The sequence below is a fragment of the Calliphora vicina genome, chromosome 3, assembly GCF_958450345.1.
Source record: "Calliphora vicina chromosome 3, idCalVici1.1, whole genome shotgun sequence".
Lineage (NCBI taxonomy): Eukaryota > Metazoa > Arthropoda > Insecta > Diptera > Calliphoridae > Calliphora > Calliphora vicina.
In genome coordinates this window covers 18125153-18140609 of record NC_088782.1, presented here as the reverse complement: position 1 = coordinate 18140609, position 15457 = coordinate 18125153, and the positions used below count along the sequence as shown (strand labels likewise).

The 15457-nt window shown below is 34.2% G+C and overlaps 1 protein-coding gene across 11 annotated transcripts in view; it reads right to left on the bottom strand.

Annotated features, from left to right (window-relative positions):
- The window catches only part of Sarm (sterile alpha and armadillo motif), a 199581-nt gene continuing 184124 nt past the window's right edge, over window positions 1-15457 (bottom strand). For 7 of the 11 annotated variants that reach the window (XM_065502918.1, XM_065502917.1, XM_065502922.1 and 4 more), the window contains 6 exons: window positions 12707-14611; window positions 12463-12642; window positions 12222-12391; window positions 8997-9178; window positions 7487-8585; window positions 1-230 (listed from right to left, as the gene is read on the bottom strand). In XM_065502918.1, the coding sequence (XP_065358990.1) occupies window positions 146-230; window positions 7487-8585; window positions 8997-9178; window positions 12222-12391; window positions 12463-12642; window positions 12707-14611 (3621 nt within the window). In that variant the 3' untranslated portion in view covers window positions 1-145. Of the gene's footprint in view, window positions 231-254; window positions 726-7486; window positions 8586-8996; window positions 9179-12221; window positions 12392-12462; window positions 12643-12706; window positions 14612-15457 lie in introns of those variants that run through there. The other 4 variants (XM_065502919.1, XM_065502920.1, XM_065502925.1 and 1 more) reach the window with 4 other exon arrangements.

The window sequence follows — 15457 nt, the reverse complement described above, 5'->3', positions numbered from 1 at the left end:
TTTCGTTTAATTCGTTTTTGTTTTATTTTAAGTTTTCTTTAAATAATACTCTAAATTTTGTTTGTACAGGTGGGGGGAGTTATTTTTTTTTTTTTATATAAATATTTTGTGTTAATAAAAAAATTGATGCTTCTTTTTCAAGAAACTACCAAAATAACATGCGTCCTGGTGAGGGAGCAGTGGTTTTTGATAGAATCAAACCAGGAAGTTCTTCATCTTCAATATCGTTACTAAATAAATAAATAAAAAATATATTGAAAAATTAATCATAAATTTGTGCTTTTCTTATTTCAAGTATTTTTTATAATTAAATTTCTGTTTTTTTAAAAAAATAATTTTGTTTCTTACTATAAATAAACTTAAGACAACAATAAATAGAAAAAAATTAAAATGAACGAAAATTATTTAAATAATATTGGATTGATTGATTGTACATATATGTATTAGAATAAAACACAGATTATAAAGTAGTGGTGGTTGGACATATTCCCAGAAATTCTCAAGACGTCACGTATACATATGTTGTTGATTTTTATGGATGATTTGGATGTGTGGCATCATTTCAAAGACATTTGCACAATTTTAGCCTTTTTGATGGTCAAAATGATGAAGGTAGGTGTTTAGTTTGGTTTAGTTTGCTGGTTAGAATTTGTTTGGCCTTTAACAAGGCATATAGAAGACACATTTGTTTTTTTTTTTTAAATTAGATTAGAAGAATTTAAGGTCTAAACGAGAAAAAAGATAAAGAAAGAAAAAAAATAAACGAAACGAAAAAATAAGGAATTTTAATTAAAAAAAATAATAAAAACTAAAAGTATATTTTTAAATTAGGAAAAAAATTGATTTAATGAAAAGATTAATTAAAAATTTTAAATGTTATTAGTAAATAAATATTAGTAGACCTTTTTTGTGTATATATTTTAATTTATTAGTGAATCAATTTTATGCGAAATTTTACTATAGAAAAAAATTTTTTGATGAAAAAAATAATTCGGTTTAAAATTTTTTTTTGACCCTTTGTAGGTCCGACTTACTTTGCGCTTATATAAGCCATTGCAAAGGTCTTTGAAATATCTATTATTGGATATCCATATTGTCTATATTAATGACTTTATAATCCAGATATACATAAATAAAAATAGGTAAAGTATCGAGGTTGTCCTGTTTTTTTCATTATATCTCAGTCATTTTGTGGGCCGATTTTCTTGATTTTAAATTTTTACCGAACCGGGTATATAGCGGATTTATTGATGTATGAATCATGTATGTAACTTAATTGGATACGGATGTCTATATCTACTCCGCTATCTATAACGATTCAGAATATATATACTTTGTGGGGTTGCAAATGAAAAATGTAGAAATTACAAAAGGAAATTACAAACTTAAATATATTGTTACGAAATTGTACTTGAATTCAAATATAACGATTTTAACGGCTGATTTAAAGTTGCATAATACTTTCAAATAACAGTGCTGTAATAGCAAACTGTAACATATCTGTGGGCATTATTAAATAAAAGCTTTCAGTTGACCATTGATCGTAAGTTGGTAACGCTGTTTGCAGCGACCGTATATTCGAATTTGAATATTCATTTAAAGAACATTGTAGAAATAGAGCTTTCTAGATGGTAATGCAGTGTTATAAATAGTGGCAGAGGTTGCAGTCGTTAGTGAGTTTATCAGAGACGCTTTTCGAATAAACATCAACTGAGTGCCTTAAAGTGTGTTGTATTTTTCAAGTGAATTCGTGTAAATTATAAATTGTGTCTGTATTTCTGCGAATTTATAAACGTGTATAAAAAAACATTGAGTGACTATTTAATTCTATTGTTGTACATTTGAATAAATAAAGAGTTGTTACCATTTTCAAACTACTAAACGGTTTTATTTGCAATCAAAAGTATCCGGTTTATTTAAAGTAAATAAACCAACGTTTTGAAAAGGTTAAAACGTAACAATATCCTCGCCACTCATGGTGAAGAGTATAATACAAATGAACAGTGTTATTTCTGTTTTTGTAAATATTCCATCCTGATAATTCCGTTCAAATCCGAAATCGGGAGAAAAGTGGTAATAAATCTGTCTATTTTAAACAACTGGTCCAATTTCAAAATGAAGCACAGAAAAATTGTACAGGAGGACATAATATTTCAGAAGGTTAGATACAGAGTGTCAAAGTTGAACACCAATTCTTTGAATAAATTTATATTGTACAAATGTTTCAAAATATAAAATTTGTAATAATTGAGAAATTTTCGATTGCAAAGTTTCTCAAGTAAAATTACAAAATAGTTTTTGATAATTGTTTAATAAATTGAAAATTTAAAAATTAAATAATTTATATAATTTTCTAATTCTGTTTTTCAGTAAGAGGCCAGCTATAATTTATACTCGGTAAGTTATTTTTGTCATTATTTTGTTCTTTAAATAAATTTAAAAGTCGAGGATTATTTGCTAGATTTTAAAATTTTTATTCAAAAAGTGGGCTTACATCTCTCATTTGTTATATATTCATATCCGAGATATAAGAAAAAAATATTTGCAAATTCGAAATTAGGTGGCGCCGATAAATAATTTTTATTTTTTTTATACTCACAACTATATACTTAAGGAGAACTTTTTTTAAAACTTTTCTCAACGGAGTTCTCAGATATTATCTTTACTAACTTGTCCAAGTTGTTTCTTTAAGAAAATTTTCGAATTATAACTTCCTCGCAGTATCGCTCTAATGCCCAATCATACCCAAAGCACTTTTCGCAAAAATGCCAATAAATGCAAATATAACTGATTTTGCATTTCAAAAACTCATGTAACAGTTGCTAAAAAACTCACTTAAATTATTTTAAAAAGCTTTCAAAGTTTTTGAAATGAAATATCAGTTTTTCATTTATTTACATTTTGCGATGAGTGCCTTGAGACATGCTTAAGCATTAGAGGGTTAAGCAAGTGTGACTGTCCTTATGGACAGTATTTGCCACTAATGTCTGATCACTTGACTGACTCCAATTGATATATTTTGTGCCATTGATACGTATGTGCTCTTTGTGGTGCATAGAGAAGTCAATTGGTTACTTTATATATTCCATGCAGTCTAGCGTGAAGACAATTGTCACTTAACTGTCTCTAAGTAATCTAGAGTGTAGTCACTTTAAACGTTAATTGTGTACTGCATATTTTTATGAGTAATTCGTACAAAATGGTTTTGTACAAATATTGTTGATATATTTCCATTATATCCCAGCAGTTAAGCAAGTAGTCAATGTATCCCTTAAAGACAGTAATTGTCACAAATGTCTTATCACTTGGCTGACTTCATTTTATATATTTTGGTCATTTGACACGTGTGTGCACTTTGTAGTGCAGAGAGAAGACAATTGGTTACTTTATGCATCCCAAGTAATAAAGCGTGAAGACAATTGTCACTTAAGTGTCTCTAAGTAATCTAGAGTGTAGTCACTTTAAACGTTTTGTGAGTAATTCGTACAAACTGGTTTTTTACAAATTGTATTGATATAATTCTCATACAGTTTATTTTTATTTTTGCTTAAGTATATTGATATCGCATGTAACATAGCATGAAGTCAATAGTCACTTTAGTGTCTCTTAGTAACCTATGGTGAAGTCACTTCAAACTTGTTTTTGTACTGCAGTTTATTTTACCCACCAGAAGCGTTGACTACCTTCGATCAGCTATCCGATAGTCACATTGTAATCAAAAGGGTGAATTGACCCCCTGCTTAGGACATGCACATGTTAAAATAACTAGTCAAGTAGCTGATCAAGTAACCAGTTACAAAGCTAGCAAGGTAACTGACGCTATGTAACCAGTATGTGAATCCAATGCGTTGCCTACTGTGGACCAGCTATTAGATAGTCCCATTGTAATCAAAAAGAGACAATTGACCACCTGCCTAGGACATGCCCGTGTTAAAATGACTAGTCACGTGGCTATTGAAGTAACTAGCTCCCACCCTAAATGATGGGTAAAATCACTAGTTCGGTACTGTCTCCTAGAACTGCTGGGATGTATATAGCTATATGAGTAAGGTAACTGAATCTATGTAACCGGTATGTGAATCCTATGCCTTCACTTTTTGGGACATGCTATCGGACAGTCTCGTTGTAATCCAAAAGTGTCAAATAACTAGTCACGTAGCTAGTTAAGTAAATAATTGTCATCCTAAGGTAAAGTCACTAGTTCGGGACAATCTTCTAGAAATGCTGGATTCTTTGATACTCGTATATTGTCTACTTTTAACAGTTATTCAAAGACTGTTATTTGAAGTTGTAAAATAATTCAAAATGGATTTGAATTAAAGAAAACTTGAATGATTCAATAAGGAATTAATTCTATAAATAATGTATTCTTGCAAAATCATTGGGAGCTACTCAATCAGCAATTTCTAAACATTTGCGAGAAGCAGGATTCATCAAAAAACTGGGAAATTGGGTACCATACGAATTGAAGCCAAGATACCTTGAATCATTATTTGTGATGAAAAATTGGTTCATTATGATAAACCGTAAGAGATCGTACGTGAAGCCCAGCCAAACAGCGGAATGGACACTAAAGCCTATATATTATGAACCCCTGAAATCTGGCCAGACCATCACAGGGAACCTGTACCGAAAGCATCTGATTCGTTTGAAGCGAGTCTTAGTTGAACAAAAACGGTCAGATATGAAACCTTAATATTTCATCATGACAACACTCGGCCACGCTTCCGACTACTATTTGTTTCGATCGATGCAGAACGCTCTCTCTAGGATACGCTTCACTTCAGAACAGAGCATCCGATATTGGTTTGATTCGTTCTTGGCTTCAAAAGATGAGCTCGGAATCCATATGTTGCCAGAAAGATGGGAAAAGTTCATATCTAACAATGGCCATTACAAAATAAATGCTAAAAATTTGAAAAAATCCTGGATTTTTAATACCCCAATAATTTAATTCAATTTCATCATTTTTTGAAGTACATTCTTCTATTTTAATGTTTTGGGAGATTACGAAATACGGAGAATACGTTTTAAGCAATTATCACAAATTTCCCGTTTAACTTTTAAAAAAGCTTTTATAATCTATTAAACAATTAATTATTTAATCGGTTACTTTTGTACTGGCGACCTTTTTCAATTCATTGGACACTAAATATTTTTAATTAAACGATTACTGGGTTAAACTTGGTTATTTTGAAGGATGTAATAATGTAATTCAAGACAATAATGTGAGAGACAAGGGACAAAACGACATGCACATTAAACATATAAAGCAATTACAAAATAATTTCCTCATAAGTATTATTAATTAATTAAGTAATTAATTGAATGAATATTGAAAAGGTAGGGGACAAGACAAAGAAATTAAGGCGGGAAAACCGAATTGTATTAAAACCTTGATTTTGTTGCTATCAAATCTAATAATTTAATGAAACACACACACACAAAATAAACAAATAATTTATAGATTTTTTTATAATCATTTTCTTGTTCAAAAATTCTTTTTATTTTAATGGTTTTTAAGCCAATGTTTTTATTCATTTATTATTTTATTTCTTTTTTATTAAATAATTAATTTTATAATTATATTTTGTTAAGTTTTCTTTAATGAAAGAAAGTTTTTGTTTTATATTTATATTAAATTACAATTAGTAATTCTATAAAATATTTTAATTTTTTTTTTAAAAAAAAAGAACAAATAAAAAAAATTACTTACAAAAATTAATTTTAATTAATTGCATTAAGATAATTTTGTGGATAAATTTTGTTTTGAAATTCCTTAAAAGGAATTAAAAAAAATTAAAAATAAAATAAAAAAATCAGTTTTTTTTTTGTTTCAATTTTAACAATATCATAAAAAAATCTAAACAAAATGTTTTCCATTCGTTTTTAAGGACGGTACAAATAATAATAATAATAAAAACTTTACAAAAGAAAAGAAAAACTTAAACTTAATTTAAAAGAATTATTAGTTAGTTTAATTTTTAACAGTCATTAAATTTATATTATATATACTATGTATTTTAAATTGTTGGTAAAATTATTATTGAAATTCGTGGGAAATAAAATTCAAAAACTCTTTGTCACTGATTTAAATTTAAAACTTTATTCAGTCTAATCACAAGGCAAATAGATGTATTCGGTTGTACGGGTTGATTTTGGTGGTAGGATTTTTTATTATTTTTTTTTTAGAAAAAAGCAGTTTAATTAAAGCAGTAAAACAGTTATTTTCCATTTTAAAGTAAAAGATAAACAAACCATAAACCTTTAATATCAAAATGGTGGATAGAGCGAGAGAAAGACAGTGTGTTTGTGTGTAAGTAAGCAGAGTTGAGTTTAAGCTTTATGTTATGGAATGCTTTAAAAGAGTGTGGTGAGTTTAATAGGAATAGAATGTTAAATGTTAGGTTATGATTTTCATAATGAGAGTCTAATTATTATTTCTATTTTAATGTAAATATACCATTAGTAAACCCGTTGCCGGGATTTGAGGCACTTTATTTGTACTATTTCTTATGAGGCATCGTTTAGTTTTAAGAAGCATTTAAGTAACTTTAAGGCACAGTGTTTTTTTTATTAAAAAGAAAGAATAATGTAAACAAAAAACTGGTTTAAATTGTGACAAACTTTTGAAATTTTTGAAGGTCACTAAAAAGATCTTAAGGGCTTATGTGTTTTGCTTAATGAACGACACAATTTTAGAAAAATATTAAAAAGAGATATTAAAATTTTGGTTTCAAAAGGGAAAACTCATGCCAAATAGTTGGCCAACATATTTACAGAATCCAATTTATGATTGGATTTCACTTTTTGGAAAATATTACAGTTCCTGAGGAAATTTGTTAATATTTTTCTCCCTTATGACTTTTATTATTTCCGAATCGAAAGTCAAAACAAATTTTTACTTGAAAATTTTATATTTGAAAACAATCCTAATCTTGTAAATATTACAAAATATGTTGGAACTGCACATTGCTCAACTTAAGCTGTTCAGAAATGATAAATGTCTGTCATGAAATACTTGATTTTGCAGCTGTAACTTTATTACCCAACCTAATTTACTGTGTAACAATCAGAGCATCGAAATAATTAATTCAATTTAAGCTTAAACCAATAAAATATTAATTCAGAATTAAAAAATATCATAAACCCTTTCATTCATTGATGAATTAATCAAGCTTTGAATGGTTAAATTTTAACTAAACAGCTCGAAATAAAAGCGAGTCTACACGTTAGATCTCCTTAAAAATAAAGTAATCTCGATCAGTAAAAACAGAAAACTCGATCAGTAAAAATATAAAAGAGGAAATGAAACATGAATAAATAAAATACGGCAAGAACACAAGGACTTGTATGTTTGAATATGAATTTGTGTAAAATCTCTAAAGAATTATGTTAGAATATCTATGTAGATTTGAATGTATGTGTTTAAAGAGTAAGTAAAAGAGATAGATAGAGATTTTTGTAGGTTTTTTTTGATGCTTACTTTTTGATCAGCGAACGAACTTTTTTCATTGTTCGATTGAATATGGTTTTATTGTTCGGACTATTGGAGCCGCTGTTCGAACCCAAAGAACTGCTAGATGTTGTTTTCGATACCCGATTCGCTTGTTCGCCGCCACTCACACGATTGCTACTCGCACTGTTGCCTCGATGAATATGGGCTGCTGCTCGGGTCTGGCTTTTGGGGGCGGAGGTTTTCACCGCACTTGACGACTTGACCGACTTAACACTTTGGCTATCCTCGCGTTCGTCTTCGGTGGAACTAATACCTTCGGGGCTCTGGCGATTTGAGGGACTATTGCGTAGCGCTGTCACACGATCGGGTGTAAGCGATTTAGAGTCTCTGACGGAGGCGGCACGCACCGGTAAGCCATTAATGGCTTTAGCTATACTAGAACGTATGGGCTCGGGCGTCATGGGTATGGCAAGATTTTGCATGCTTTGTGTGCCCTCTGTGGGTGAGGGTGGCACTACTATGGCAGCCAAAGTCTGTTCGTCCAGGAAATGATCTAGACTACGGGATTTGCGATGTTGTGGATTAATGGGTGGTAGATTGGCTGACTTGTCGCGACGTGGCACTAATACTGGACTGCTCTGCAGTTCTGTTATGGAAGCCACTGAGCAATTGTAGTCTTCATTGGGCTGTAAAGTACTAGTGGAACTGGCATTGGTCAAAGCCAAACTACCCGCCGACACTAAGGCTGCCGCCTCTGCGATTTTTTTATCCGTACTCTCACTATTATCCAGCAATTCATCTACACTGTGACTCCTATAGTTGCTCGAAGTTTTGTCCTTATTATCATTGCATATACCCACCGCCGAACTTCTTCGCGGTGGCTTATAAGCCAAAGGCGATACATTTTGCATAGAGCCACCTATGGGCAAAGCCTTGTTCACCGCCGTTTGCTGAGTACGGTAGGGTGGCAACATATTACGCTTGGAGTTGCGGCCAAAAACACTCAGCTGACTGCCGGTGCTACCCAATTTGCCCGAACTGCTTAATAAACTGCCTCCGCCCGCTGCCAAACGCTGACGAGCCGGTGATGCTGATTGCCGGTATCTATTTGCCTGGTGATTAGCTGCTAGTTTGTGATTAGTATTAATTAAATTATTATTATCAGTAAATATTTGAAGGGCTTTTGAATTTTGATTTGATAAATAAGTACTAAAATAACTACTACCACTAGGGGGGAGACTGCTGTTGCCGGCACGTTTCGTAAGCGCCGCCGCCGTCACACCAGCTCCATTTAATAATTTAGTTTTTAATTTAGACTTTAGAATAGATGAGGGAGAATTGAGAGTCTTGAAATGTCTACTAGAACTACTATTGCTACTATGAGTACAACTACTACTACTACAACTGCTAACATTATCAATAATATTCGAAGAAGGATTTTCATTTGTTTGCACAAATTGTTTACTTAGAGGACAATCCAGTCAATCAACACTGGATCGTCCTGTATTTGAGGGTGTGATCGTATTTTGTGTCCCACCTTGTCCGCCGCCATTCGATGTTCCACCGTTGCCGCCATTGCCACAATTACTGCCAGCATTACTGCCGCCTACACTATAATCCGAATCGTTGCTGTGCATTCTTTGGTAATTCACCGACGAACCGGGCGTACCGGGTGTCATAGCTGCTATGCGATCAATATTCTTTTCGCCGCGCATAAATCTGAAAAAATAGAGAATATGTATACAATGTTAGTGTGATCATTAATTTGGTTAGGGGTATTGAGAATTTAATAGAAATTCACTATTTTTTGTGTAGATTCAAGGATGTTGGTTTTTTGGAAGATGAAGAAATTGTAGCATTTTTCAGAAATTTTAATTGGTTAATTTAGTTTAGTGTGCCATTCTTTGAATCTTTGAAAAAATACTGAATTTTTACCTCTCATACCGTTGATCGATTGCTAAGACTTTTTGTCACTATTCTTTAAGTTAGTTGCCAAAGAAAAAGATACAAAACAATAACATTTATTATTAGTCATTATAGGGTGTTTCAAATGGGATGCTTCTTATTGGAAATTCGAATATCGGAGGTAACTGAATATCACTTGGGAATATTTTTCATTGAGCTTAAGCAGAATACAATACAATACACTTTAAATTCCCACGGCCATTGGATCATCGCTCCAGAATGACCTGAGTCCTTCTAGATCAACCAAAAGTCTTTAACTTTTCTCTTATGGTGCGTTTATTATTTAAGAATCCAAAATCTAACAAAAAACATTAATGAAACTTGAAAAATCTATATTAAATGATGTTCTATTGCTTTGAAAACTAACTTGATCTTGAATTGCATATTTTTCTACTCTACTCTTCAGAAGCGATAGGTGGCTGACATGAACTACTTGATTTTGAAGCGGTTTTTAAATCATCAAGGAATATAACTTAATTTGGAATACCCAACCTAACTCAGAATGATCTGAGTCGATCTTCACAGGAAGTTTTTTTTTTCTTAGACCAGCACCACTCAGGGGATGACCCCTACTCATGCAAAGCATTGTATTGGAACTAGTAAAATAGGTTATGGTAGGGAGAATAGAGGGAGTAGTATTTATGGACATTAGATTTGAATTTTCCTATATTGAAAGTGACAGGAAAGACTTCAGTAGGAATCTTATTCCACATACGGACAGTACGGCTAAAAAACGAATTTTCTCTGTAATGTGTTGTGCGATCCACTGTCCAGTCGACAACGAATTGATGAGTCCTTGCCGAAGAATGTGTGTTGCGTAAAAAACTAAGGTTTTCGGGAACAGTTTCCCTAATTTCTGCAGAGCTCATACCATTGTAGTATCGGTAGAATATTGAAACACAACCCACTTTTAAAGATGAAAAACCACATGAGAAAAGATCCTTGTGGTGCTGGGCATATCGAAAGTATTTTATAACGTCACCTCTTCCAGGACAAATTTTAGTCCATCCTATGGAACAACCTGAAGAGATGGATCGTGAACTATTTGAGTGTTTAAGATGACAGCTATAATGCATTACAGGTTATCCTTGTCTTTGTTCTGTTCCTATAGTCATTGAATCTTGGCTTCATAATGACCAGATTCCTACTCGAACAATAATTGACAATACAGCGAAAGTTGTCTATCCTCCGGAAGTATTTAACTTTAAAAGTTTAAAAGAAAGAAGAGAAATAATTGTCCTCCAGTCATGTCACCCTCTTCGAGCCCACTTTCAGTCCTTCAAACCGATCAACCTGATTCTGAACTATTCGTGTGGCTGTCAGTCGTTCGTGGATTTTAGAGACATCAGCTCGAAGTACCGGTATGTTTAATTTGTACCTATCTAAACTAACAGGACATATTTTAGCCCATCATACCAAACAACCTGAAGAAATGGATCGTATTTTTGAGTGTTTAAGATGACAGCTACACGTTATTCTTGTTCTGTTCCTGGATCTTGGCTTTAGAATGACCAGATGCCTACTCGAAAAATAATAGACAACTCAGCGAAAGCTGTGTATCAACCGGAAGTCTTTAACTTTTAAGGTTTAAAAGAAAAAAGTGAAAGAATTGTCCGCCAGTCATGCCACCCTCTCTTCGAGCACACTTTCAGTCCTTCAAACCGAACAACCTCATTCTGAACTACTCGTGTGGCCGTCAGTCGTTCGTTGATTTTAGAGACATCAGCTCGAATTACCGGTATGTTTAATTTGTTCCTATCTAAACTACCTGAACCCCCACATATTGTGGACGAGATTTCGTAAGCGGAAGACTGCATACGAAATCACGTAAAGCTAGAACCGAACGTCAAAGTCGATGGCTACAGAATTCCGACTATAAGCAACTAAATGATGTTGGAAGTAACGTTTCACAGTCACTAAACTGACTCCGCTCATGAATCACTCATAAATTGCACTCCAACTTCAGCATAACGTAGTTGGACTATCCCTGGCTTATATATGAAAAGATCTTCGCGGTTGCAGGTTACCGAATGAGTAAACTATTTGAATGTGGCTCACCATCTTTTGCAGAAGCCGAGCAAACACTGCCACGGAAAATAAGAGTGCTCTATTACAACTGAGATCTGGATGGAGACTTCTGGTCTCGCAACATATGCCCAGTCCACAGCGAAAATCCCTAGGACACCCTTCACCTTTTCGACTGTTCAGTTAAGTTCATCCTAAATATCTAAGGATACATTCAGTTGAAGTTGCCCAATATCTTGGTATTGATCTCTTGGAGCTGTCAGGAATTTGGTTGCTTCATCTACATTTCAAAGGTTTAATCAAGATCCTGGAGTTAATTTTCAAAAGTCTAGGCAGATTATTGGAGTTAAAGGAGATCTACAAATTCGTCTGTCCACAAATGCTTAATTGTTCATTACTATTTGGAATTAAGTAATAGATTTCGTTGGTAATTTGGTTTTTCGGATCCTGTTGAAATTGGTATATCACAGTTTCAATATAAAACATTGAAAACTTTATTAATATGATCCAAATATCAAATTATGATCAATTCATTTCAATTGCTATTAAGAAGAGCTATTCCGATTTATGAATTTATTGATTTAATAAACTTTGTAATCGTATTTATTATGGAATGATGATTTGGGAGTTTGTTATTGGGAATAACAAGATTCCATTCAGCCCATAAACCCATAATTTTTAAAAATTGATAATTTTTTTATGAACTTTATTTAAGTTAGGCATCCCATTTGAATCAATAACCCCATTATACACATATTTCAAATCAACTTACCTCTCCAACTTATCGATGCAGGCATCTTGGTAATCGTGAATCCACGTCACACCATTAAAATGACACACACTACGCATGTCTTCAGGTAATCTCTCGGGTTCAGGCCAAAAAAACTGGCTATCAATAATTGGTATAATATTACAATTTGAATTTAAAGCGGCCACAATTTCCTAGAAAGACAAAATAGCCAAACATATTAAATAAAAAAAACAAACAACATAATAAATCTAGCAACACTTACTCGATGCACCCAATCTTTGCATTCATTGTCCTCGACACAACGTTCGAGAGCATTTGGTGTTAATACTAAAACGAAATTTTTCGCTTGACGAATACTGTTTAGCAAACCATTGTCAAATTTTCCAGCCTCCAAACGTTCAACATCAATGAACACGGAGAAGCCACGTAATTGGAGATGGACCTTTAATTACCAAAAATCAATTAACATAAAAATCATTTGTTTAAAGTAGAAAATTTTAACTCACCTTAAGTAAACTGGCCAACTGTGAACCATTTGAACGTCTGTAACTAACAAACACGTCCAGGGTCTTAGCCATACTGTCTTCGGAGGAGGAGAGTATGGTGTTTTCCAAACTCTTAACCGCATTTAAAATGCGCAGTCTATGTATGGAGTTCTTAATGCCACACTCTTGTATCAGCATGTCCTCATTTAGCTGTGGCAGCGAGTTCTTATCAATGCCCGCATTAACCATTGAGTAGGTGTAGGTACAATATTCAGCACCGATTTCCGATAGGAAATGATGCAACTTGGCTGTATCTTTCGATGAGTAGTCAGCCATGCGTTTGAGATTTTGCAGTTCACGTTCGAAACGTTTAAGCAGGATGCCATTTAAAATACCAATATCATCACGGAGGTTAATTTCATTGAGTTTTAGCAGCAGGTCACCATCGACTTGGGATTCTTCGAATTGTTTAACGAATTGACCAAAACCGATTTGTTTAACCCACTCCTGGACATCTTCAACAGACCACAAGGGAACCTGTTGCGACAATTTGTGGGGTACAGTTTCGCCTATGAGACGCAAAGCTTGAGCGGCGAATTTCGAGGCTATCGCATTGGGACAGCTGGCTACAGTCTTAAGAGCTTCAATGGCTCCGATTTCGCGGAAGATTTCGGTGTTGCCTTGTTCACGCTTGATGCCAGCCTCCATGCAAAAGTGGAAGGCTGCCAGACTGCGGGCTTCTTCACGATTTGAACTGAGCACAGGCACGAGACGTTGCAGCCAATGTTTACTTTGACCATGAGCATGGGCTAAATTTGATTTGGCAAACTCCGAGGGATCATGGGAAGTCACAAAGGGCTCTACCAAATCCAAGCAGCCGGATTTCAATACCTCAGCTTCGATTTCTTTGTTGGCGACCAGAACAGCAATGGCCAGACAGGCATAATACTTGATGTTGTCATCATTGTGGAAGGCCAGAGGGAACAACCACATGGGCACCTTGCGCAAAATCATGGCTTCCTGATTCTCAGCTCCACCATATAACGACAGATTGGCCAGGGCACTAGCACAATGTCTCAGAGTCTCTACATCACTGGTACGGCATTCGAATAGCACAGCATCCAAACCACCCAGTTTAATGACATCCGAACAGGTGCCCTCAGAGTGTTTGAAGAGATGCTCCAATATGCCAGTACCCACACGAGAATGTTCGGTATTTTGCTTTTTGGTGCATACACAGGCCACATTCACCACCTTATCCAAACCATTGTCCACCACATGAGTACGATTTTCGGTGGTCAAACATTGTTCCAGCAATTTGGCTGAGGAGAATTTGATTTGCATATCTCCTTGCACACAATTCTTCATGAGCAGATCTAGACCACCACTATTGCGCAGTGAATTACACAAACTGTAGCCCAACTCATGGCCATGAGTGGGCACAGCCCAGGCTCTTCGTATGACCTCGTTGATTTTGTCCAAATACATGGTATCCTCGGCGGCGGCTTTCTTATCTTGCAGGGAGTTAACGCACGAGGTCAACATATTGGAGTACTTGCTAATGGCCTGTTCTATGTCCTTCTGGCCACTGGTCGAACTCAGCTGCATCAGATCGTCTAGCCGGAAATCGGCCAATTTGAATAGATTACCATTTGTGGCGGACATTTGTGAAGAGGAAGAGATCATTGTACTGCCGCCAGAACTGGTAACACCCTTGCTGGTCATGCTGTAGTTGGCCTGGGCGGCCGAAGACATGTGTTTCTCCTGGCTGATAATGCCATTCGAGGTCATTGTCTGTGACTGTTGCGATTGAGATATGGCCTTCTTATCGGCCGAAAATGTGTCACTTTGAACTTTAATACTTGCGGCGGCCACATTATTGCTGGCCTGTTGGGTAACATCTCCGGCACGCAAAGAGAGAGCTTCCTGTAATTTAAGAGCAGATAAAGAGAGTTATTAGATAGGAATTGTATTAGTTTTTGGGGAGGTTTTATTAAAAAAAGGTCTGTTATTTAATTTACATTTAGAGATCATTTGAATTTGTTTTGGTTTGTACGGAATTTGTTATTTTTAGTGTTAAGTGTAACAGGGCTGTGTGAGAAATGTAGTAAGATAGTTCTGAATGTTTTGCAATGTTGGAGTATAAATTGGTAGGTGAAATGTAAGATCATGTGCGAATTTCTTTATTTTGTTTTTTAACTGATATTTTTGTAATAAATTTGAGTACGAAAGAATCATGGATCTTTCTGTATCAATGTTCCTTTCCAAGATGTTTTAGCTAACTTTAAGATCAGCTATTTATCTGATCTTTGTTTCAGATCATCTGAGTTAGCCGAAGTTTTGTTATTTAAGTGATCTTTTTGTGATCAATTTGAGTTCGAAAGAAACTTGGATCTTTCCTGATCACTGTTCCTTTCCGAGATGTTTTAGCTCACTTTAAGATCAGATCTTTATTTCAGATCATCTGACGAAGCTTAAGTTTTGTTATTTAAGTGATCGTTTTGTGATCAATTTGAGTTTGAAAGAAACTTGGATCTTTCTGGATCACTATTCCTTTCCGAGATGTTTTAGCTCACTTTAAGATCAGATCTTTATTTGATCTTTGTTTCAGATCATCTGAGGAAGCCTAAGTTTTGTTAGTTAACTGATCTTTTTGTGATAAATTTGTGTTCATAAGAAACATTGCTGGATGAATGTTCATTTACACGATGTTTTAAATCACGTTTAGATCCGATCTTTATCTGATCTTTCCAATATGTTTTAGATCACTTT